This window comes from Brassica rapa, chromosome A04 (genome assembly GCF_000309985.2).
Source record: "Brassica rapa cultivar Chiifu-401-42 chromosome A04, CAAS_Brap_v3.01, whole genome shotgun sequence".
In the NCBI taxonomy this organism is placed as follows: domain Eukaryota; kingdom Viridiplantae; phylum Streptophyta; class Magnoliopsida; order Brassicales; family Brassicaceae; genus Brassica; species Brassica rapa.
The window spans coordinates 14,032,082-14,055,108 of NC_024798.2; the positions used below are offsets into that span (position 1 = coordinate 14,032,082).

The window sequence follows — 23,027 nt, forward strand, 5'->3', positions numbered from 1 at the left end:
CATCTAGACATAGAGCTTGCTTAGAATTGTGTCTATGCTTAAGGTTGATAGTTTGATTGATCATCTGCCATCCTTAGTTCGATACTTGATCACCCAAGGTCTAATCCCTATACCCATGAGTTCTCTTTTCCTTTAGTCAAGAAAGTATCATTCTGTTATTGCTTTCTAGTTTTAGTCATAGTTTAAAACCCTTCTAAATCATTGGTTGCACTTAGATTAAGTGAGTACTTGCATTCTCAGTGCTTTGATATCCCTCAGAACTGGTTCGACAATCTTTTATACTACAACATTTGTCTTAGGAGCCTTGAAAACTCCTAACATCAGGAATCAAAAAGTTGGTTGCTTCTTAATAACTTTGATCATGAGAGAGTACCTACACACAGACTGATTGTGAAATGACCGGTAATTGACACTGAATATTCCGGTTATGGGTTTGTATACATTTTACGTACGATAACAAGTGTTATATATTTTATTATAATGTAAATTATGATAATAAGAAGTTTCACAATAAGACATTCTCTCTCGCATGCAGTGCCAAAAAAAAGTTTTGGAGTGTTTACAGCTCATGAAGTATTATTAATTTATTAAGTTATCATTATCATGAGTGTTAACATGGTCGTCGTCATCATCGCCTTGCCATGACCAGACGATGTCCTTAAGAGCTGGCCTGACGTCATCCTCGCAAAACAACGTATACTCCAAAGTGTCGCCGGAGGTTTTACAAAACTCGACGACGGAGACTTCAGGAGCGACTTCGAAAACCTCCGCCGTCACCGAGAGCCTCCCTTTCCGACCTTCCGTTCTACTCTGCAGCTTCATCTTGCAGTCTTTCACGTGTTTCACCCTCATGTTCATCTCCGGCGCCGCTTCCTCTAGCCTTTCTTTCACCGTGATCGCCGGTAACTTCGACGTGAACATCCTCTTCGGCTTTCGTTTTATCTCGAATAAGCTGGAAAGGTCGAAACCCGAGGACATTGAAGAGATGAGTTGGAAGGCGTTGAAGGATCTCGGAGAAGATCCGCCGTCTTCTTCATCCACGTTCAGGTGTTTCTTGTTCTTCTTTGACGGTGGCTCTGGCGGTGGAGATGGGAGTGTCTCGTCGATGGAAAAAGCTTCCGGCGGTGTGAAATTCTTGCGGAACCATGGGAACTGTTTGATCTCCGACATTGTGATCCGTTGTTCAGGATCCGACAGGAGCAGTTTTGAGATCAGTTCCTGCGATTCTGTAGAAAACCATGGCGGGAAGTCGATTTCCGCCTTGAAGATCTTTCTGTTCATAGAATGCACACGAGAGCTTCAGTCAAACCATACACAATGCGGAGAGTTTGATAACCGGTTAAACAACTTTACTTTTGATAGATTCAGTATCCGGTTCAACAAAACCAAATTTAAGATATAAGAAACGCGATAGTAGCCTGACCCGGTTAGATAACCCGTTACATATTATTTTTTACTAAAACCTCGTTATAAATTGTATTCATCAAAAACTATTTTAGAAATTACATCTAGTGCGTCATTGTTTAATAATTGCACAAGAATTAAGAAACTGATATATTGGTTAGATTCTAGTTGCAAGCCGAACTTGATAACCCGTTACTGGCACTCTGGCATTATCACATAGATTATTTGAATACCTGTCTCAAGCTGGACCGAATCTTGCATTTTTTAAAATAAACTGAATTATCATATATCATTATTTTAGTATATACAAGTACAAAACAAAAATGTAAGAAGGATATGAGCTGTATTAAAAAAACTCATATTCATAATGGACACAACCTAAAACCATCTTCATATCTCTAGTATTTTAATAATCTAAAATAATGAATTAATAAAAGTACTGTTGTAATTTATGATTAAAAATGTGTATGGTATTTCAAAGTTTAAGGATAATTATCTATTCTTTGGTAAAAAAAAACCATTTTCTATATAATTTTTAGAAAATTAGTTCCAAAAAGATAGGTGATAGAATCTGTTAATATAGTAACCTATTAAACTTCCAAATTTTTATTGTAGGTTTTATTTACTCTCTAGCTTTTAGAAACAATTCAAAGTTTTTAGAAAAAAAAATGTTTCCTTTAATCTTCAACGAGAGATGCACCTAGTTCCCAACTTAACAATGTTTTATCAATAAGAAGAGGCTCTTGAATTTTGTATATTTTTTTTAAATGTGGTAGAAGAATGTTTCTAACGAATAAAAGTTAACGGTTTGGATTAGTTAACCGGTTAGGACTTACGTGTACAAGGTCATGACGTTTTCGTCGATAAACGGCAAGAAGCCAGCGAGGAGCGCATACAAAACGATGCCGCACGACCAAATATCCGCCATAGCTCCGTCGTATCCTTTATTCCGGAGAACCTCCGGCGCCACGTAAGCCGGAGTCCCGCACCGCGTATGGAGGAGATCGTCGCTGCTGCCGCGTCTTCCGCCGAGCCCCTCCGGCATCATCAACGCCGACAATCCGAAATCAGTTACCTTAAGATCGCCGTGTCCGTCAAGCAACAGATTCTCCGGCTTGATATCGCGGTGGTAAACGCCACGGCTGTGGCAAAAATCTACGGCGGAGATCAGCTGCTGAAAATACTTCCGCGCAAGATCCTCCGGGAGCTTCCCGTCTTTATCTAGCCTCTCGAAAAGCTCTCCTCCGTCGACGTACTCCATGATGAAGAAGATCTTCGTCTTCGTCGCCATCATTTCACGGAGCTCCACGACGTTTGGGTGGCGGAGGAGTCGCATGACGGCGATCTCTCTCTCGATCTGCTCCGTCATGCCTCGACGTTTTAGCACGAGGTCTTTCTTTATGACTTTGATTGCCACCTCATCGCCAGTAGATATCTCTGTGCCGTGGTACACCTTGGCGAAGTTACCGGTGCCGAGGAGTTTTCCGATCGTGTATTTGTCGAAGAGGACAGTTTTGGATTCTTCCATTTGTCCGTGGGACTTGGTCTCACAAGTATGATGTGAAGATAACTATATGATATTTCTTACTTGGTTATATATACATATATGGAAATGATTTGTTTATGAAGTTGTATTACTTAGTTTAATATGCGACGACTAAGTGAAGTGGGGGAAGAAATGTTCTGTCTGATCTTATCCAAATAAATATGATATGTCCGTAAGATCTGGCAAAGCAATTAGGAGTAGGGAGTATATAGTAACTCATCATTCATAATAATTTAATACGTTGAAACAACAAATAGTATTTTGTCATCGATTTCATTGTTCCAAGACAAAAAAAAAAACAGAAAACAAAAGAAATTCATTTTTACCCATATAATTTAAATTTCTATGTTTATTTTTTATGTGAACCAAACCAAACCGTTCTATTACCATATACTTCCTCAGTTTTCAAAAAAAAAAAATTTAAAAAAATTTCTGTTCTACAAAAGTAAGTTTTATAAAATTTTAAGATGTTTTTATCAACCGCTGTAAATGATTTGGATACTTTAAAAGCATAAATTGAAAATATTTAATTTGAATAAATCTTATTGGTTGGTTATTAGATACTGTATAATAAAATTAAATAATATAAATATTTTTAATAAGCGTGAAAGTTTTTAAAAAATCTCACTATTATACACAGTAGCGGCCCTGATACCATTGGAAGCTCAAGCTTCCGGCCCAAAATCATATATATATTTTACCGGCCGTTTATGACAATAAGTTGTCTATAGCGTAATGGAAGTCGTGGTATATTTTGTCTTAAGGGTAGTGACTTCGATTCTCCACCCCTACCATCACGGCCCTCAATTTATTTTTAGCTTGTGGTTCTCACATTCAGTGGGCCGGCATACACTACTGAAATAGTGGACGACGTGAAATTGACGTGTAATCGAGTCGTTAATGCTACGCATGTTTTGAAGTGGATACGGATTAATAAAAAACAATAACTTGTCCCGATAGAATTTCAATGAAATATCTTTTTTTGGTAAGGCCAGATGTGACCTTTTCTACTTGGCCCTAAAAATATTTAAAAAGAAGTGCTTGAATTTTTTTTATGTTAGTATTTGTTTTCGTTAAATGTTTCTTGACTTTATAGAGGAGTTTTCATTTTTACGTTCTCTTTGATCGGATAGTTATAATTATGTCATCAACTTAAACTCCGTGGTAAAAATGGCGACCGGATCTTCCTCCTTTTTTGTCTGGCACTGATTCTCTTGGTAGTTTGATGGATTCTTCATATTTTAACAATTAAGACAACAAATTCATTTATTTAAAAATTAATAATTTTTACTACCATTTTATGTTTGGATTTACATTTGCGGCCAAAATCTTAATTTTTTTCCAAAACGTATCAGAAAATATAATATATTCAGAGATCATATATGTATATATATATATATATATATATATTTAGAGACCATAATATAATTTAGAGGCCATATATATATATATATATTTACTAACCTCATAACTTTTTCACTTGTATTCAGATTTTGTGGAAAATGTATGATTTAATTTTAAATGGTTATTATTTGATAGCTAACAAGCTATTACTTAGAAAAGAAACAAAAAATGAGTGTTTTTAAATATATTTTTGAAGGAAATGAAATTAATAAGAAAATTTCTATAATTTTTATCACTATTTTGTAACAATTAGAGAATAGAGTAAGTAGAAGAAAGAAAAAAAGGTTTCTTAGACAATTTTTTAAAAAGTAATCAAAATAACTAAATTATATTATTGTATTTGAGATAATTTACTATTGTGAATATTCTAAAGTCCAACATAACGTAAAACTACGTTTGAAAAATGTCAAACAAACATACTATAATTCAATACAAGTTTTTATATTGATTTACCTATATAGATGTATACAACTAGTTATACGAATTATCTAAATTCAAACCAACTGGTAAATTACAACTGTCGCCGCAAATTAGAAGATATATTTGGCTATCAACGGATTTTAATCTTTGCGTCCATGCCATTTTGGTAAATTCATCTCGGTCTTGTGTTTATTTATGTGTACGGTGGTGATTTCTAAGCAGGAATTTAACTATTAGAGTGCAAAGGAGAAACTGTAGATCTTCTTGTTTGTCTTGGCCTTCTAAAAAGGAGAGTGAAATCGGTGGTCTAACTTTTCAAACTATATCCCTGAAACGTCTCAACTCAACCTCACTAAGCCCAGAGCTATTCAACCCCAAATCCAGAAAATCATTCTAGTCTCCATCAGGTTAGTGGTGATAAAATTTACCTGTCTATACACAGCCTCTCTCATGCACGACATTCTTTTTGCTCGCTCAAAAAGAACTCCTTTTCAATACATTACAACTTTAAAATCTTCTGTTTATACAATATAATTTTCCGTTTCGTCAGAAATTTTGATGTTCTTGTGTTGTTATATACATGTCTTATGTTGTTGGTCGTTGCAAGGTACTCACCATAGGCACAGATGAGAGAAAATCTCCGAAAGTGAAATACATACAATATTGTATATGCGCAGCGGCGTTGCCTAGCTTTTTCACAAGATCTAGCCATGTGTGCGTTCATTAACACCGTGATCTTCATGGGCACATCTGGATCGAGCCATCTATGGTGTAAAACGAAATTTTGCGTGGTTGAAATCAAGAGAATCATTTAGAGTGTAGCTCAAAAGTAGTTTGATCTGAAAGATATGGTAATAGAACGAAGGGAAAATGAGAAAGAAAAAAATTGTGTTTGGTTTACGCATTTTCGAATGAGATGTTTAGTTCTAACGAACCGGCGGAGATATACAATAAAAATAAATTAAAATCCCTAACAAATTTTTCTTTGTTTTTGAATCTAACTCTTCGATCGAGTTCACAATGAGCACGCTTTACGGCCTTAGTTAAGTTACTCAACGATCTTGTCCTCGACTGTACTTGTTTGTCTTTGAGTCTAGAGCCGCATTTGCATGTTGTAACATAATACAATTTTCTTTCAAATGAACGTTTTTTAAAAAAAAAAATTACAAGCAAAAAATAGAATCCGTTTGAATTTTACGTTTCCTACAGTTTACAAATAGATTTGAAGTAAAAAAAAATTCTACTTAACCTAGAGAGCGCATGTATATGCACACAAACGAACCAACATAGCTGGAACCAACATAGCTGGAACCAATTAATTTTAAATCATTCAACTCAGAAATCCATACACAATATGGTTCATATTTCCCAATTGCTTCAACAATATTAGTATTGAGTAGTGACTTAGCTAATTAAAGCTAGAACATATTGTGCATTTGAGACGCAAACATCACAACGATTGCAATATATACAAAGATCGCTTCCCATGTGATACACACGTCTGACCACACAATTCTCACCGGTATCAGTATCACCATGGTTTCAGCCCAACGACTCATCAGTTAACCGAAAGATAGAAATTGTAACAGTAGGACCGAAAATTAATTAGATATTTGTCGACAAACAACAATATTTTTCAACAGCCTCAACAGTACAAAAGTGGAAAGACATGACACATCAACATGTGGAACCAACACAACAACTTCATACACTATAGGCTTTTTTAGTTTGCATAGAAATAGTGTGTTCTCAAATTTATCTAAGAAAACAAACCACCACAAGAATATTCTCAAAATATTCATGTCAACAAATGTAACATTATTACATGGAATCAAATATTAATTTAAAAAATGTCAACTAATTATATGCCAACATAATTATTCTTTTGGTAAATGTATAGACTATAAAAAAATAATTATATAATTATACATCGTGGAATCAAAATGTACGAGCAAACCATTTAGATAACCAAGAAGCCGGCGACTCTTTCTTATAATGCAAATATCATGACCAGAGTACTCTTGCAACATCTTATACACGCATAATGAGATGATATGATGATCACATGAATCAAATGATATATGTATCTGAGTATAAAAAGTAGGGAGCTGGGGATTAAAAAGCCCGAGAAAAGGGAAAAATAAATGATAGTATAATATATACATGAATCGAGAAAATTAAGGACCAGCCTATTAAAAACTAGGTTAACTTGCTTAATTTCATTTAACCACGCGTAAACTCATAGATTAAGCTTTCTCGATACTACTCATACATTAAACTATAATGAATGGTGAAAGTTTAAAGCTATCACCTCGCATGCAATCAGATCTATACAAGGAACAAGCCATCGTTTAAATCGCATATTAAGCTTACCTTTATTTGAGATGAACAAGAGAAGTAGAGAGAGATTGTGTATGTGAGAGAGAGAGAGAGATTGAGACAAAGAGAACAAGGACAGGCCAAAGAGATCAGCACTAGAATCTGACAGAAAGAGCAGTGAGCACGCAAGAGAAGCAAATGCAGTATATGCAGATTACTTTTGTGTGCTCACTCTCTTCTGTCAGTTGCTATGTTTTTCTTTTGTCCCAACTCATTCACTCGCAGTTCTTCCATCTCCAGAGATCTACAACATGAAAAAGAGAACATTAATCACGAGATCAGTGAAACGATGAGAAGATTAAAGGTTAGATCTGGGTTTTAACTAAAGTAGACAAAGAACCATAGAGAGAAAACACACACACATGAATAGAGGAAAGAGATACTATTTAAGACACCTTTTGGAAAATCAAGTCTAGGGTTTTTGTCTAAATCGAGAAAAACATAACCAAAAAAGCAAAAAAAAAGAAGAAGAAGAAAGAAACAAAGATCTGATGAGAAGATAAGAGGAGCCTTATCTCTTGCTCATTCAGAGAGTCACCTTTCTTTATGGCTTTTGTCGGTTTCTTTATCTCTCTTACATGCAAAGGGGACAGAACATTTTAATTGATATATAGAGTTTCGTTTCATGAGCTAAAAGACGCAACGCACAAGACTCCAAAGATCTTGATATTTGAGAGTGAATACGGCCTATTGATGATGGAGCGAGGTATATAAAGACTGTTAACAGATTTGCCATCTTTGTTAATTATTTTTTCTGTTTTGACAATATAACTGCTTTTAATTTGTTGATTTGCATCAGTTTATTCTTGCCTTTAATTTAATTATTACTTTTACACTTAGTTTCTTCACTTTCCTTTGTTGGCGGAAGACCAACACCAACAAGCCCCAAAAAATCCAAAATTGCAAATAGTAAGAATGATAGTTGGGCTATACGATATATCTTTACTCTTGATTTTATCTGTAATCTTTTTAAATTATCAAAAAAAAAATTAAATTTTAAAGATGGAATCCATAAAATAAATAAATAAAGCAGTATATGAACCCTATTTACTAAAACATAATTTAATAAACTGGAAATATAGTTTCAGAAATATAATTTTTCCTTTGTTAATTATCTGTTTATTCTCTAATATACAGTCAAGAGAAATTGGGTGATATAACCAACATTTTTTTTACAATTCACCATATAATTAAAAGGTTGACAAAAATATAAAGATGAATCCATAAAATAAATAAAATATTAATGAACCCTATTTACTAAAACATTAATTTAATGAAATGAAAAATATAGTTTCAGAAATATAATATTCTTTGTTATCTTTTTATTTTCTAATATACAGTCAAGAGAAATTGAGTGATATAACCAACATTTTTTTTATAATTTCACCATATGATTAAAAGGATGACAAAAATATATTTTTGTCAATACATACCAAATTGTACTTTGCTTATTTTATTTGTATATAACTTCTCCACCCCATCTATCTTATTAATCTCATAACTTTTTAACTGCCAATTATTTAATTTTAAAATGTATGAAAATTTTAATTTTTTTTGATATATCATCACTTGAAGTTTTTAAAACAGAAATATACATATTTTTAAAATAAGATAGTTATTAATTAAAACTGTAAGTCCATACTATATAACTTTCCAAAACCTAGAAATATAATAGAATACAATTTATCCATTTTACAAGTTGAATTTATTTTTAGTTTGCTAGTCGATTCCATTATTCATATTTATATAATATGGTTTCATAATAAAATATTATATATTATTTTTAATTTTTAATTTAATTAAAAATATTACAAATATATATTATTTTTATATTTTGGTTTATGTTTTAGTAATTAGAATTTAGTGTTTGGTATTTAGGAGAGGTATAAATAGTTTCAAATGAAATCCATTAAGATATTAAAATTTTAAATTTAAATTTAGATTTTAAATTTACTAAAGATATTAGAAGTTCAAAAATATATCATTGCAAAGTTGGAATATGGAGGTATATTTTCAAAGTGGTTAAATTTTAATATATTTAAGTCTGTTTAAATTTGAAAACTATTCTTGAGAAAATGAACACATTATATATTTTGATATAATAATGAATAGTGTTAATAACATGGGAATGTGAAAGTCAGTGTTATTACGGTTTTAATGTGTATGACATAATTGTCATGAATAGTATCTACAATTTTTTTCTGTTTCCAAACTAAAAGAACCTAATCTCTATTTGTAGAGATAAAACGGCAAGGTTTTGTATAGAAATTAAAAGAAATAAATAAATAATTCATTTTAATAACTATATGGTATGAAAACCTATTAATTTCTAGAATGTGACTCGTGGTGTATTTAGTTCTCAGTTTATCATCATTCAACATGTTGAATTTTTCAACACAAAATAATTTACTACGTCTAACTTCATTTTTGACATGCTCACTACATATTTAACTTTTATACATTTTATTCAATACTTTTATTATAAGTACTCTTATAAAGAAGAAAAAAAGTTATAACACAAAATATCATTCGGTAGAAAGTAAAAAAAATTAAAGAAAAATTAATTTTCTTGTTATTAGTATATAGAATTTTATGTATCTAGGATCAATTTGGAATATAGTCAACTTCTCAATAACCATCAAAAATAGAGCATGCATAAATGGATAATGCATTTAGTGATATCTATATTATTCATGTCTTGATGACAAAAAAAAATATTATTCATGCCTAGTGATATCTATATTATTTTAGATTTTGTTACTATATAAATTTTGTTACATTTATATTTTTTCTACTAGATGAACCCAAATAATAAGAAATTTCTCTCCAAAATTATATTAATTATTCTAGTGATGTTAGGAGTTTTCAAGGCTCCTAAGACAAATGTTGTAGTATAAAAGATTGTCGAACCAGTTCTGAGGGATATCAAAGCACTGAGAATGCAAGTACTCACTTAATCTAAGTGCAACCAATGATTTAGATGGGTTTTAAGCTATGACTAAAACTAAAAAGCAATAACAGAATGATACTTTCTTAACTAAGGGAAAAGAGAACTCATGGGCATAGGGATTAGACCTTGGGTGATCAAGTATCGAACTAAGGATGGCAAATGATCAATCAAACTATCAACCTTAAGCCTAGACACAATTCTAAGCAAGCTCTATGTCTAGATGAATGCTCATTTGCTAACATATCTCAAACATCAAATGTCTTTGGTTGAATAATATGGAAGCAATCATTAATAACAAGTCTATTAGCTATCTTAGCATCTTTAACAACAAATGTCTTTGGCAAAGTATACTAAAAGCCTAGGAGAGTTGTCTCGGGCATTTCATCGAACACCTTTCGGGTGAGAAATGCCTAAGGATCAACAACTGAGTGGCCAACTCAGAAGATGCATTATGATTACTCTACTAGCAAGGAAATATGAATGATCTACACTAAAACATCCTAGCTCTAACCTAATCACCCTTAATCTCCCTAACCCATGAATTCAAAAGGTGATTACTCACTAATCTCCATGATTCCTCTTAAACCCATATTGGATTTCAGATTAATCATGTAGAGAAATAGATAAGAAATCAACAAGAACACAAGAACATAACAATCAAAATCCAAGAGATGAACTTCTCCAGAGAGTTTTTGTGTATTTCTCAATAGATCAAAAGATAATCTGCCTGGTGGCTACAAAAGATGTTTAAAACATAGGTTTTCCAAGTGCAAAACGTCCAAAATAAATTGCAAAAAGGTCCCTGAGAAATCATGATTTTCGGCAGCAAAATAACGCGGAGCGACTTGCAGGTGTCGCTCCGGGAAGTCGCTCCAGGGCCGATTTTTGGTGTCTCCGGGCGAGAGGTCGCGAGCGACTTTGGTGTGTCGCTCCAACGGGTCGCTCTGGATCGGGAGCGACCTTGGTAGGTCGCTCTGAGAGGTCGCTCCAGGCTTCGCTTCGTGTCGTCTCGCCATAGAGACGCGAGCGACCTCGGGGCGTCGCTCTGGGCAAGTCGCTCTGGGGGGTTCTTTGGAGCGAGCTCATGACGTCGCTGCGGAACCTCGCTCCCATGCTCTGCTCGTCCAATGATCACCTATTTCACGTCCTTTAAGCTCCAAATGCATCCAAATGTCCCCAAGAACTCCATGTGGCACTCCAACACCTAATAAGGACAATGAATGCAAAATGCAACCTAGACATGGCTAAATCCTAATCTACATGATGAAAATGCTCATGGATGAATGGATAAAACAATGCAAATATGCAAGATATCAACTCCCCCAAACTTGTTCTTTTACTTGTCCACAAGTGAACTTTCTAGAACTCATAGGGAGAGAGGTTGAAGGTGGGAGCACATAGCCAAAAGAAACACAACTAGCACCCTCTCTTATTACACTCTAGCTTCTCTAGGCCTATCTTAACTCTTTTTGTTCTTACACTCATCATCAAGCATCCACACATTCAAATCAACCAACTCTCACATTCATTAAGCACAAAACATCAGGTGAATTCTTGCAAATGGTCAGTTGGTCCAAGTCATTTGGTTGGATAAGGAAATGCTTTTATTCAAGTGATTCAAGAGATTCAAAACATATGATCTTTAAGGTGGTTTACTCTCGAAACAAGTAGCCTTGACATTGCACATAATATATCTAAGAAAGGGATCAACTCATGCATACAATGCTCAATCTCCATTGTTCTACCCTTTTCCCAAACGTACAATTACACAATCATTCTCAAATGTCAAACCCAACTCACATCTCTCACCAAAAGATCTTAAGAACTTTAACTCCTTCTCCTTGAAATCTACAAGGGATTTTTTTTCAGAACCTCAAAATATTTCTTAGCTCCTAACAACTTTGCTAGCCCCCTTTTTTGCTTTCTTTTTCTTTTCTTTTTATATTTTATTTCTTTTCCTTTTTTTTTTTTTTTTTTAGGCTGGGGGCCAAGACTTTTCAAAACTTGAGCTAGAGGCTTCTCTACTTATCCCAATAAAACAATTCACTTAAGCACAAAGAGTCTATTCTTTTCCTTTTCATTCCTCCCAAATCATAATCACAACACTCACCCCCCCACCTATAGCTAGACAATAGAGTGCCCAATCTAGCAAGAATGAAGATCAAGCATTGTCGTTCCCGATACTCTCAACATTATGCACATGTAAGACTTTCCGAAGAAGGCCTCACTCATCAAACAATGAAAGCTTAAAAGGAGGGAAAGGTTTTGGGAGTGGTCTACCACTAGAGTTTGTCAAAATAAGATTGGCATAAAGGATGTGACAACTCAAGTGTGTATAGCCATGACTCAGTACACAAGGGACCATGAGCAAGAAGCATTAAGTTCGTTCAGTTCAAATAAGGTTGTAGTTGGCTTCAAAGACTGAGTTTCAGCAATCAACAAGTTTCAGGAAGAGTTTTCAAGGCTCGAAACATACAAGTCTTTTTGAGAGGTGCAAAAGCTACTCAGGTGCAACGTAGTGTTCTTTACAAGGCATTTAAAATCATTGCTCCCAATGCAAGTGAATGCAACCTATATGCTCTAGACTCTCCTAGAAATGCAAATGATGCAAACTAAATGATTGTTTTTTTTTTTTTTTTTTTTTTTTTTTTTTTTTAATATGCAAATAGGTGTGCAATGCATGACTCAATGAAACAACATCAAAGCAAACATGATCAAATACTTGGTACCTCCCCCAAACTTGAGTTACACAGTCTCTGTGTTGTCAAGTAGAGAGAGATACCGAAAAGAAGACTAATATGCAAAAATGAAATGGTATATACAAGGGAGTATGGTGGTTTACCTTCTATAGGGAATGAGTAGAGGGAGATGCTCCCTCCTGGTCGTCCTTAGGTGGTAACTCTTCAAGATGCTCATCAGCAGGAGTGGCCATCTCTTCAATGTAGAAGGCTTGCCCGAACACAGTTGGTTTCCTCATTTTCTCCTTGATGTCAAAGTGGAGGATGTTCTCTTTACCCAAATGGAGATCAATCGTGCCTTCCTTCACATTAACAATAGCTCCTGCTGTAGCTAAGAATGGCCTTCCTAGAATCAATGGGTCTTGAGCCTCCTCACCCATCTCAAGCACCACAAAATCTGTAGGTATCTCATACCTTCCAATCTTCACAGGGAGGTCCTCTAAGATGCCCACAGGGTACTTCACTGAACGATCAGCTAACACCAGAGAGAGTCTACACTTCTTGTACTGAGTGAATCCAAGCTTCTTTGCAACAGACAAAGGCATCAAGCTGACACTAGCTCCCAAATCGCAGAGACTTTTCTCAAATACCATAGGTCCAAGAGCACAAGGTAGTGTGAAGCTTCCTGGATCCTCTAATTTCTCTGGAACATCAAGTCTCTGGATGATGGCATTGCACTCATGGGTAAGAACCATCATGCCTTCCATCTCCTTCTTCTTTGCAGCTACAACATCTTTCAGGAAATTGTTGTATTGAGGAATCAACATGAAAGCATCGATGATGGGCATTGCAACCTGAGCTTCACTCATTTGCTTCTCAAACAGAGCTTTGTACTTCTCTAGCAGCTGCTTCTTGAATCTACCAGGGAATGGAAGTTTGGGTTCATAGGGAGGAGGAACAAAAGAACTTTCACTTGCTGGAGTTACAACTTCACCATCCTTTACTGTCTTCTTCTCTTCCCCAATCTTTCCTTTACCTTTGGCTTCCACTATCTTCTCCAAGATCTCGTCATTGATCTTCTCATCAACAATCACCACTTCATCATCTATGTTGATGGCAACCCCCTCACCTAGTTTCTCAGCATCCTTGGTGAGGGTTCTAGGAGGTAACTGTTTACCACTCCTAAGGGTGATAGCTTTGGCCTCCTTGGGGTTTTGGTCAGACTTTCCAGGTAGAGATCCTTGCTGGCGATTCTGGTGAGTGTTCATGGAAGCAAACTGATTCTCTAAATTCCTGACTGTAGAAGCAAGGTGTGAGAATTTGTTGTTGAGCTCATTGTAGCTCCCATCAATCTTGGTATGAAGGTTCTTCAACTCATAACCAACATGCTTCTCACTTCTAGTCTGAGACTCCAAGATTTGTTTCAGTAAGGTATCAGTGCTGCTCTCTTGAGGAGCAGAGGAACCAGACGAGGGATTTTGCTGAGGCTGATAGCTGCCTTGCTGATTGTTCCGAGGCTGATAACCACTCTGTTGGTTGTTGGGATAGGATTTCTGTTGGTAGTTGTTGTACTGAAAGTTGGGCTCCTTTTTGTACCAGCTACCATTGTTGTTGATGAAGCACAACTCTTCCTGACCTTCCAAACCCTCAACCTCATTGACAGCAAGTGGATCTTCCTGCCTGGAGTTACCAACAAACTTCAGCTGCTCTTGGGTGGCTTTTTCAGCAATGAGAAGGTCGATCTTGTCTTCCAAAGCTTTGATCTCTTTCCTCGTCTGCTTATCATCTGTTCTACTGCCTCTGTCGTGGTCTCCACTGTAGACTGCATCACTCTTTACCATGTTGTCAACCAGCTCTTCTGCATCCTCCTCAGTTCTCCCCAAGAAAAACCCATTGCTAGCTGTATCCAGTCTAGCTCTGTACTTAGGAAGAGCACCACGGTAGAATGTGCTCAGCAAGCTCTCCTTAGAAAAGCCATGGTGTGGGCATTGAGCTTGGTAGCCCTTGAATCTCTCCCAGGCTTCACTGAAGCCTTCCAAGTTCTTCTGTTGAAAGCTGGAAATCTCGTTTCTCAGCTTAGCAGTTCTTGAAGTAGAGAAGAACTTCTCCAAGAATGCTTTCTTGCAGTCATCCCAAGTGGTGATGGAGTCGCTGGGTAGAGACTTCTCCCACTGACGTGCTTTATCCCCCAAAGAGAAAGGGAATAGCTTGAGCTTTAAGGCATCTTCGGACACACCATTGGTTTTTGACAACCCACAGTAGCTGTCGAACCTGTCCAAGTGATCAAATGGATCCTCTAGAGCCAAGCCATGATACTTGTTGTTCTCGATCACATTGAGGAGTCCTGATTTGATCTCAAAGTTGTTGGCTGCTACAGCTGGTGCTCGGATTCCCAATCTATGACCATGAATGTTGGGGCGGTCATAAGTGCCAATAGGTCGCGCTGCTCGCTGTTGGTTTTGAGGTATGTCTCCCATATCAGTATCCAATCTCTGCAAGTGAGCCTGTTGCTCTTCTTCTCTTCTCTTTCTAGCACACTCTCTCTCTAAAGCTCTGATATCTGCAGCTCTTGGAACTAGGTTTGATGGACCCCTGCTCCTCAAGTGCATACACCTGTAGATTAAAGGGAGGTGAAGAAGAATCAGTAACAAAAGAAAATAAAAATGACTTAGTCTCAAGCAAGTGACTAAATCTCAATGTTTAAATCTACTCAGAATTTGGCAACGGCGCCAATTTGATGTTAGGAGTTTTCAAGGCTCCTAAGACAAATGTTGTAGTATAAAAGATTGTCGAACCAGTTCTGAGGGATATCAAAGCACTGAGAATGCAAGTACTCACTTAATCTAAGTGCAACCAATGATTTAGATGGGTTTTAAGCTATGACTAAAACTAAAAAGCAATAACAGAATGATACTTTCTTAACTAAGGGAAAAGAGAACTCATGGGCATAGGGATTAGACCTTGGGTGATCAAGTATCGAACTAAGGATGGCAAATGATCAATCAAACTATCAACCTTAAGCCTAGACACAATTCTAAGCAAGCTCTATGTCTAGATGAATGCTCATTTGCTAACATATCTCAAACATCAAATGTCTTTGGTTGAATAATATGAAGCAATCATTAATAACAAGTCTATTAGCTATCTTAGCATCTTTAACAACAAATGTCTTTGGCAAAGTATACTAAAAGCCTAGGAGAGTTGTCTCGGGCATTTCATCGAACACCTTTCGGGTGAGAAATGCCTAAGGATCAACAACTGAGTGGCCAACTCAGAAGATGCATTATGATTACTCTACTAGCAAGGAAATATGAATGATCTACACTAAAACATCCTAGCTCTAACCTAATCACCCTTAATCTCCCTAACCCATGAATTCAAAAGGTGATTACTCACTAATCTCCATGATTCCTCTTAAACCCATATTGGATTTCAGATTAATCATGTAGAGAAATAGATAAGAAATCAACAAGAACACAAGAACATAACAATCAAAATCCAAGAGATGAACTTCTCCAGAGAGTTTTTGTGTATTTCTCAATAGATCAAAAGATAATCTGCCTGGTGGCTACAAAAGATGTTTAAAACATAGGTTTTCCAAGTGCAAAACGTCCAAAATAAATTGCAAAAAGGTCCCTGAGAAATCATGATTTTCGGCAGCAAAATAACGCGGAGCGACTTGCAGGTGTCGCTCCGGGAAGTCGCTCCAGGGCCGATTTTTGGTGTCTCCGGGCGAGAGGTCGCGAGCGACTTTGGTGTGTCGCTCCAACGGGTCGCTCTGGATCGGGAGCGACCTTGGTAGGTCGCTCTGAGAGGTCGCTCCAGGCTTCGCTTCGTGTCGTCTCGCCATAGAGACGCGAGCGACCTCGGGGCGTCGCTCTGGGCAAGTCGCTCTGGGGGGTTCTTTGGAGCGAGCTCATGACGTCGCTGCGGAACCTCGCTCCCATGCTCTGCTCGTCCAATGATCACCTATTTCACGTCCTTTAAGCTCCAAATGCATCCAAATGTCCCCAAGAACTCCATGTGGCACTCCAACACCTAATAAGGACAATGAATGCAAAATGCAACCTAGACATGGCTAAATCCTAATCTACATGATGAAAATGCTCATGGATGAATGGATAAAACAATGCAAATATGCAAGATATCATCTAGATATGTAAAATTCTAATAATTATTAATTAATAAATATAGTATTTAATTGTATTAAGCAAAACTATTATATATCGTATAAGCTGTATGTATTTTGATTTTTTCGGTTAAAAATTATAACATAAAATAGTAAAAAATAAAAATAACTTGTTGAATCTTAAAACCATTGTATATAACAAGTATATCATATGCTGAATAAAAAATATATGTCTTTGTATGATTTATTTTACATCAAAACTTTGATTTAATTTAAGATAAATTAGAAAATTAAGAAAATATGATTTCTTTTTTTGCAAAAGAAGCATACTATTTGTGATAACTTTTTTTTAAAAAGATTTTAGTCATTTATATTCAGTTATATCGTAATTATTCCACAAAATACAACAAAAATCAAGTGATATATTTTGAATAATGCAGAAATTATTTACTATCTTCCTACAAAAGTTGAAGTTATGAAATTTTATTAGTTCAAAATATAGAAGTTTAGTGTTTCCGATGAAAGTTTTTAGTTTTTTTTTTTATCATAAATTTATTCATATTAATTAATATAATTATTGAAATAGATTAAACTCTTTTAAAATATGATATTGAAAGGATTAAATTTATTTTCAAATATATAAATATCCAAAACTCTTGTCTTGAGAGACAGAAAGAGTATCTGATCGTGTGACATAAACTAAACAGTATGAGCTTATTTCTCCATAAACCGTGATCATCGCTTTAAAACTTTGTGTACATATCAAACCTAAAATGGTACTAATTTCTTTACTCTTATTATTGACTGCCAGAGATGATTATAAAATTACTTAGATTACAGTAATTATTGATCAAGATAGTTTTCTTCCCAGTCCACATATTAGACATTATTGTTAGTATTTGGAAATACAAATAAAAATATAGAATTATAGAGCATCTCCAAAAGAAACTCTATAACTTCAAATATAGAGTTTTTTGTTCTCCAAAAAAAAACTTCAAAATTTTAAATTTAGAGTTTTAAAAAGTTTGAGTTTCACTACTCAAAACTCTAAATTTGAAGTTTAATCTTTTTATTTGCATCTTGGTCCTTATAATTAATTATATCTCAGATTTATAATTCTTAAGTATTTTCTCATTCATAGTTTTAATCTTTAAAACTTTTGCATATTTTAATTTTTTTTATAGATTTAAATTTTACACAAAGTTTTGTAAAAATAAAATAAAATTAGATTTATAATATTTTAAAAGTTGAATTAGACAACAAGAATATTACAGAAGAAACTTAATAGAAATTGTTTTAAGAAGATACATGAAGACATCATTATTACACAAATTTAAATATTACAACGACACTAATAGTCTAATAAATTTCCTCCGGAACTTCTAAAATTTTTCCAAACAAATTTTGTGTAACAAAAAATGGAGCATTAAAAAATAATTTTATGTAATAATATGGTGTTTTGCTTGTATTTTAATATTTAATTATATATTTCTATTTATAATTTTATATTTTAATATAAGATTTTATTAGTTAATATTACTATAATATTTTTATATGTGTGCTAGTTATCTATAAAATTATTATGGATTTATATTAATTATGACAAATATAAAGAGCATAGTGTAAATTACAAATAATTTTGAAGCTAAATTTGAAGTTTTGCTTTTGGAGTAGAACGCCCTGAAACTTTAAATATAGAATTTGCAAAATTCTATAATAGAAAGTCTTTTTGGAAGTGTTACAAAAAAAAAGAGTCTTTTTGGAGATACTCTAAGAGACTTTCACTAAAAAAAGTTATTTGAAGGATTTTGAATAATTTTCCCAAATTTAAAATACTTACTAATACAATAATAATAACATTTAAGAGATTGAATATTCTTATATTTTGTATTTAGAAACCTTGATGAAATACTAGCAATACTAATGCTTTTCTCTCCAACATTTTAATTTTAATTTTTATTCACTGTCTAAAATGTTGAAAGATATAGAACATCATATATTACTTCTATACATTGACACACAGTCACATATTCAAAAAGTGTGATCACATTTTCAAAGTCATTTGGATCAAGATAAAGGGATGGGTAAAGAATAGATTCACTGGAATATGTCTCGAATAAACCAAAAAAACAAAGTTTAAAGTAGAGAAGCTTTATCGAAAGAAAAAAATTAAGAGAATTTATTGGCTTTTTATTGGACGAGTCATATTAGAATGACGTGGTTTCACACTAAACCAGAGAGTCGCATGAACCAGTCTGACCGTCGATTTAAGACAATAACTCCCTGCCGTTGGATCTGTCACTTTTGGAAGAGACCTTTCCTTGTTTTCGCCATATTTCTCTAGTAGAAGGGGGTTCGATTATTCTGCTTTTGTCGATGCGGACGTACCTATGTATTTATTCATTGTCAATGTATTAAATCCAACTAACCTGCTTCTTTTTTTTAACACTATCTAACTAATCTGCTTACTCTGCTTATTTCTTATGAGTATTTGAACCAAATCCAACTAATCTCCATTCTCGTCTAATGTCTAATGACGATTACTAATGAATCATTTTCGTCTGGTTAAAGACCACTAGAACACTGTAACCATTAGAACATCTCAGTAAACTTTTTGAACAGTTATAGTGAATTTATTTTTATTTTGAGAACCAACATTTATAGTGAACTTCTAATGGTTACCAAGAACATTTCCTAATGCTGATATTTTTCTGAAAGACACTGCACAAATATTTGACGTAATTTATTAGGACATTTCCATTGGTTCTCATTTGTTAATGAAAATATTTTTAAAATATTTTATTATTAATATTAATTGTTAAAGATTTTTAAATTAATATATTAAATCAATTCAATCCAAAAATGAAAATAAGGTTCTAATTACAAGCCGACTCAAATTTTTTAATTTTAAACGTTTCTTAACTAGCTTTGTTCGACCAATCATTCCGGGTACGTTCCATTAGTTTGAATCTGAAATCTTTGAGAATCGGTTACCGTTTTCATTAAAAATAACCACACAGAGGTGTAGATAGAAAACTTCAAAATCAGAATGAATGAAAAATTCTTCTACGAAACAAATGGTTAAATGCAAACTGACCTGACCTAAGGGCTGGTTGACAGGATACAGATAAAACTGGTTGGACTATTCCAAAAAGCCCATGATAGCATCCCTACAAGGCTACAAACGAGTAGAGAGATACTTAATAAGGGACAAAAACTAAGAAAAACAAACCAAACAAAACTCATGTGAATCTAAATATTCAAAACAATAAACATTCAGCGATCACAAGAGCGACAGACATCTATTACAAGTAGTAGGATTAGGCCTTTACTGAGGCTAAAACTGAGTGATCTGTTGGATTTTGCGAGCCTGGAAAAACTTGCAACGCCCTTTTCCACTTGACTCAATTTCTTCGCTTCTGCTCTCGCATGTTGTGAACCCAAATTTGCTTAGTTTCGCCTGTCTCTTGGTACTGCTATTTCCATTACCACTCTCTTCAGCTTCATCTGATTCCCTGCACAAAACATTAAACTCAACATGAGATGCTTGCCATAGAATGAGATTAATAAAAGATGCGAATTCAGTAGAGCAAAAAGAAAACAAACTAACCACGCAACTTCAACCTCGCTCTTTAAATGCGTAGTGCAAGTTCCCCAGCTGAAACGAACCAGTGAAGGGAATCCAAACACAGAATGTTTGTGTTGGGTCAACCATGCCTTTGTCTCGGGATCTAAATTTCGCATTACAAACACATTATTAGTGTTGGACAATTGATAAAAACAGAAACTATGTGAGGCATAAGTAGTGTACCTCCAGGATATCCAGAACCGAAGTTTCTGTTTATGTTTTCTCCGGTTTCCTCAACCAACCATTCCTTCAACGCTCTGTCTCTTGTCACCTGAGAAGGTAATATACATTTAGCGGCTTTCAGCGCTTCAGACATAGATAGTAATAAAATCCTATTACCTTAGCCACAATACTTGCACCACTAACAACAGGATAAAGACTGTCTGCTTTCTTTGAAACGACAAACTTGATGGAAGAAAACCTCTCAGACAATTTGATTCTGTACTTCTCTGGATCTCCCACAGTATCAAGATAAACCTGCAAAAGGAAATTTAGAGCTCTAAATCTCTAAAATAACTTTCTCTCACAAAAGATGTTTCCATGGAGAGTGAATCAATCACCTCTGTAAGAAGTACTCCCATGTCCAGAACCTGTTTGATAAGCCCCATAGCGGAGTTATGTGAGATCTCATTTAAATTGATCTTGTTTCTGTAGAAAAACAAACCAAAACTATACTGTTATAGACATAAACAACCAATTGAAGCCATTCAAAATTCGTTAGCTTAAAAATATTTATTACTAACACTGCGAGCATCTTAGCAGAGAGCTCCCTGGGACCAATGACATCAACAGCCCATCCAAGCGACTTGTCAAGCTTTAAATTCTCATATAATTCTTCTCTTTTATCTTCCTTTAGAGTCTTTGAATCTGCAAACACAGCACCAAAAAAGTTTAGTCATGCTTTCACTTGAATACACAAAACAAATACTCTAATCTAAACGAAAGGTTACAACTTTGTTAAAGGGTTTTCGCTACTAGGCTTAGAGGAATCGAAACTGACCTGCGAAATGGAGAGAGGCGAGAGAAGACTGGTAGGAGAGGGGGCAGTACAAGCATCCGTACACCATTGGTCCTGTTTGTGAAAACAAAACTGAATCAAAAGACATTCTTTGAACTCATCAGAGAAGAAAGAAAGAAAGAAAGAAAGAAAGAAAGAAAGGAACCTAAGACAGGACCCCTCCCGGCTTCGTCGATGCCCATGATGCAAGGTTGAGAGGCCCACTCTGGCGTCGATTCCATTCCTTTCAACTAAAAATATTATGTCTATTCAACAAGGAAGCAGCGAACTTTAGAACACGAGAAACTCACCGGATAATCTATCTATCTGGAGAGCTCAGCAAGCCGGAGAAGGTACCGGTTATTCCCGGCGAGTGATAACCTAGAGCAAAAAAATGAGAACTTATTTTTTTAATAACATTGCTTGCCGTTTTGATTTTATCATATAGGTAACAAAAGGGTGCGTCTCCCAAAATAATAATAACTAGATCTTGACCCGCCCGACCGGGCGGGTATTTTTTTTATGTTTTTAGTTTTTTTTGTTTATATTAAATGATGCATTGGTAATATTGAAACATAAATTTATATTGAAAATTAATCTTTGCAGCTATAATAAAAATTAAAATTAAAATTTTAATAAAATATTTTGATATAAATTTTAAATTTCCTAATTAAAATAATATAGAGGTGGTCATATTTTTTCCAATTTCAAAATCTAAGTTTCCTTAAAGACAAAGAAAATAAATTTATAAGTACATAAAATATATAAACATATTTGGAACTATAATTTCTATTAAAATAAAATTGATAAAGAAAAATAATCTTGTTGTTGTTATTTATTTCTAGAGCTTGACCTGTGACCGTATGAATATTTACTACACATTTGTTAATATAACATTTTTAAACATAACAATTTCATTTATTACTTTGAATAATTATATTTTGTGATTTTAATCATCTATTATATCACAATGTATAATATAAACAAATCCAATATTATAACTAATTGGACTTATATTGTGAAAGCATTATACTAATATATGAATAAACTATTTTATATTTTATTTATATGTTATATAAATTGATTATGATGTGTGATTTTTTTTTTTTTATTTATTACTTATAAATATTAAAAATATTGAATATGTTAATACGAAATACATTAGAAAATTTATTTTGGTTATCATTTGATAAAAGAAATCTATTATTTAAATTTTGGAAAGACATTAAATGCTTAAATCTATTATTTAAATTAGGAAAAGACAAGCATGCTTAAATATAGGTTCAATAAATATCTCAATGGCATTTTAATGTAAATAAGTGGTAAAACTAAGGGGTATTTATATTTTGTACTTCTCTTTTAATAATATAGATAATCATAACGACTATTTTTAGTTTAAAATTATTACAATACAAATTATAAGATTAATTGAATATACATTATAAAATACTATATAATATTTCAATTTAATTTTATATTCTCTAATTTTATA

The 23,027-nt window shown here is 34.1% G+C and overlaps 2 protein-coding genes and 1 non-coding gene across 9 annotated transcripts; 1 reads left to right on the forward strand and 2 right to left on the reverse strand.

Moving 5' to 3' along the window:
- Window positions 1–449: 449 nt before the first annotated feature.
- LOC103864605 (CBL-interacting serine/threonine-protein kinase 16) lies at window positions 450–9,970 on the reverse strand. Of its 5 annotated transcripts, none has more exons than XM_033290244.1 (3): window positions 7,692–9,970; window positions 2,241–7,397; window positions 580–1,273 (listed from the first exon to the last, which is right to left on the reverse strand). In XM_033290244.1, exons 2-3 carry the CDS (start codon window positions 2,930–2,932, stop codon window positions 580–582), a joined length of 1,386 nt encoding a protein of 461 aa, XP_033146135.1. In that variant the 5' UTR covers window positions 2,933–7,397; window positions 7,692–9,970. The 5 variants fall into 5 exon arrangements, with proteins under 5 accessions (XP_009140616.1, XP_033146135.1, XP_033146136.1 ...); XM_033290245.1 differs by lacking the exon at window positions 7,692–9,970 and adding an exon at window positions 7,549–7,653; XM_033290247.1 differs by lacking the exon at window positions 7,692–9,970 and adding an exon at window positions 7,514–7,652.
- Window positions 9,971–14,752: 4,782 nt separating this feature from the next.
- On the forward strand, window positions 14,753–14,859 carry LOC117133846. Its single transcript, XR_004457887.1, has one exon. It is a non-coding gene; the product is annotated as a small nucleolar RNA R71 (small nucleolar RNA).
- Window positions 14,860–19,960: 5,101 nt separating this feature from the next.
- On the reverse strand, window positions 19,961–22,014 carry LOC103864606 (ribonuclease H2 subunit A). Of its 3 annotated transcripts, none has more exons than XM_009142369.3 (9): window positions 21,847–22,014; window positions 21,702–21,779; window positions 21,539–21,610; window positions 21,282–21,405; window positions 21,099–21,186; window positions 20,878–21,015; window positions 20,722–20,809; window positions 20,521–20,641; window positions 19,961–20,425 (listed from the first exon to the last, which is right to left on the reverse strand). In XM_009142369.3, exons 2-9 carry the CDS (start codon window positions 21,775–21,777, stop codon window positions 20,248–20,250), a joined length of 885 nt encoding a protein of 294 aa, XP_009140617.1. In that variant the 5' UTR covers window positions 21,778–21,779; window positions 21,847–22,014; the 3' UTR covers window positions 19,961–20,247. The 3 variants fall into 3 exon arrangements, with proteins under 3 accessions (XP_009140617.1, XP_009140619.1, XP_009140618.1); XM_009142371.3 differs by having other exon boundaries at window positions 21,702–21,761; window positions 21,847–21,974; XM_009142370.3 differs by having other exon boundaries at window positions 21,702–21,786; window positions 21,847–21,974.
- Window positions 22,015–23,027: the final 1,013 nt, after the last annotated feature.